General features: G+C 35.6%; 1 protein-coding gene across 1 annotated transcript; it reads right to left on the bottom strand.

Moving 5' to 3' along the window:
• Positions 1-311: 311 nt before the first annotated feature.
• Positions 312-1,289, bottom strand: LOC142150446 (olfactory receptor 5J3-like). The gene has a single exon (XM_075205638.1). The coding sequence runs from the start codon at positions 1,287-1,289 to the stop codon at positions 312-314; it is 978 nt and encodes a 325-aa protein (XP_075061739.1).
• Between the last annotated feature and the right edge of the window lie 591 nt (positions 1,290-1,880).

Raw genomic sequence — 1,880 nt, 5'->3', positions numbered from 1 at the left:
ATACGGTTTCTGGATTGCCAGGTTAAGCTCGGAAGCTGGAGACTCTGGTTTTCCATGTTTGATAGATGACTTCAGAGATAAGGTTTCTGGATAGCCAGGTTAGTCAGGTAACTGCAGGGAGCTAATCCTCAACTGAGCAGGCTGAAGGACAAGGAGATCTGACAAATTAGCAAAAGGCACAGGAGCCCAAAATAACAGGGAGATGAGGTGGAAAGAATAACTCATAAGCCCATGGCTGAATATCAGAGGAGACAAAAGCAGGGTCTGCGTATGTGTAATCACACCAATTATTGTTACTCGTACCTGATCTGTTATTGATATAAATTAATTAAATTCAAATTTTTCTTCAATTTTTCCAAAGCTTGCTTGAAGTCTTTATTCCTCAGGCTGTATATGAATGGGTTAAGCAATGGTGATACCACAGTGTAAAGCAGTGACAATGTCTTGCTCGTGGTTAAGAATTGTCCTTTGCTTGGAACCATATATACAAAAAAGAGAGACCCATAGAATATAGACACAACAGTCAGGTGGGAGCTGCAGGTGGAGAAGGCTTTCTGTCTTCCACTGAGGGACTGGATGTTTAGGATGGTGGTGATGATATACACATAAGAAACAATGATGATTGTGAATGGACATATGATGATAATAATGCCGAATAAAGATGCCTGTATTTGTATAAGTGAAGTATCTGAACAAGAAAGCTCTAGAATAGGAGGGAAATCACAGAAGAAATGATCAATAACATATGGTCCACAGAAGTCTAATTTGCACATATCTATTTCATTCATCAAAACCATCAAGAAACTTAACACCCAAGATCCAATGATAGACATTACACAAAACCGTTTGTTGATTATAGAGCCATAACGCAGTGGGTTACAGATAGCCACATATCGGTCATAAGACATCACTGTTAGGATCAGACACTCTGATGTCTCTGAGTTAGCAAACACAAAAAACTGTGATAAACAGGCATCCAGAGACATGGTGCCACCGTCATGCAGTACAATGTAAAGTAAGTTAGGGAGAATGTTCGAAGTCATCAGAATGTCCAGTAAAGACACTTGTGTGATGAAGAAATACATTGGAGAATGAAGATTTTTGCTAATTGAAACTAAAATAATGATAATAACATTACCGCACATGGTGATACAGTAAATGATGAACAGTAACACAAACAATAGACTATTGAAGTTGTGAAGATTTGGAAATCCGAAGAGAAAGACATAAGAGACATTGTTCTCATTCATTACTTGAACAAGTCCTGAAGGAGAAGCATAAGATATCATACCCAGCGATAACTCATCATATCACACTACTGTTGTTACCTTTATTTCCCCAACTATATATAAGTAAAGTTTATGGGGACCCCAAACATTGTACCTCTAATTGAGTGCGGTGTGATTTTTGTGTCTTATGTCAAATGTCACTGCCTCTGATGAATAAATGGAACGTTTTTTTCCGCACAAATGAATGCTACAGAATACATTTCTATATTTATCTGGTTACAATTGAAATTTTTTAAGAAGCATAGGATCGATTAAAATCATTTCAAATAGAACATAATATATATATATATATATATATATATATATATATATATTGACCCCAACTCCAGCTTAAGGGACTCATTGCCCTAGAACAGAACATGTTAATAAACAATGATACTAAAATGTCCAGATAATAACCATCCCTAAACGTTAGGTACTATATATATATATATATATATATATATATATATATATTAATGTTTTAATAATTAGTGTTGTGTTAAAAAAAGAAAAAATAATATATTTTCATCCCTCCATATTTGAATTAGTACAAGGACCCACGTTCCTCTTTGCATCTTAGTGTGGCAGTCTTGTGGGGGAAATGCCAGA

The sequence above is a fragment of the Mixophyes fleayi genome, chromosome 4 (genome assembly GCF_038048845.1).
Source record: "Mixophyes fleayi isolate aMixFle1 chromosome 4, aMixFle1.hap1, whole genome shotgun sequence".
NCBI classification, from domain to species: Eukaryota; Metazoa; Chordata; class Amphibia; order Anura; family Limnodynastidae; genus Mixophyes; species Mixophyes fleayi.
The sequence above is the reverse complement of the archived record's forward strand: the minus strand, read 5'-3'. Positions and strand labels throughout refer to the sequence as shown.

Coding starts and splice junctions, on each gene's coding strand:
- LOC142150446 (XM_075205638.1), bottom strand. CDS start 1,289: ATGATATCTTATGCTTCTCCTTCAGGACTTGTTCAAGTAATGAATGAG.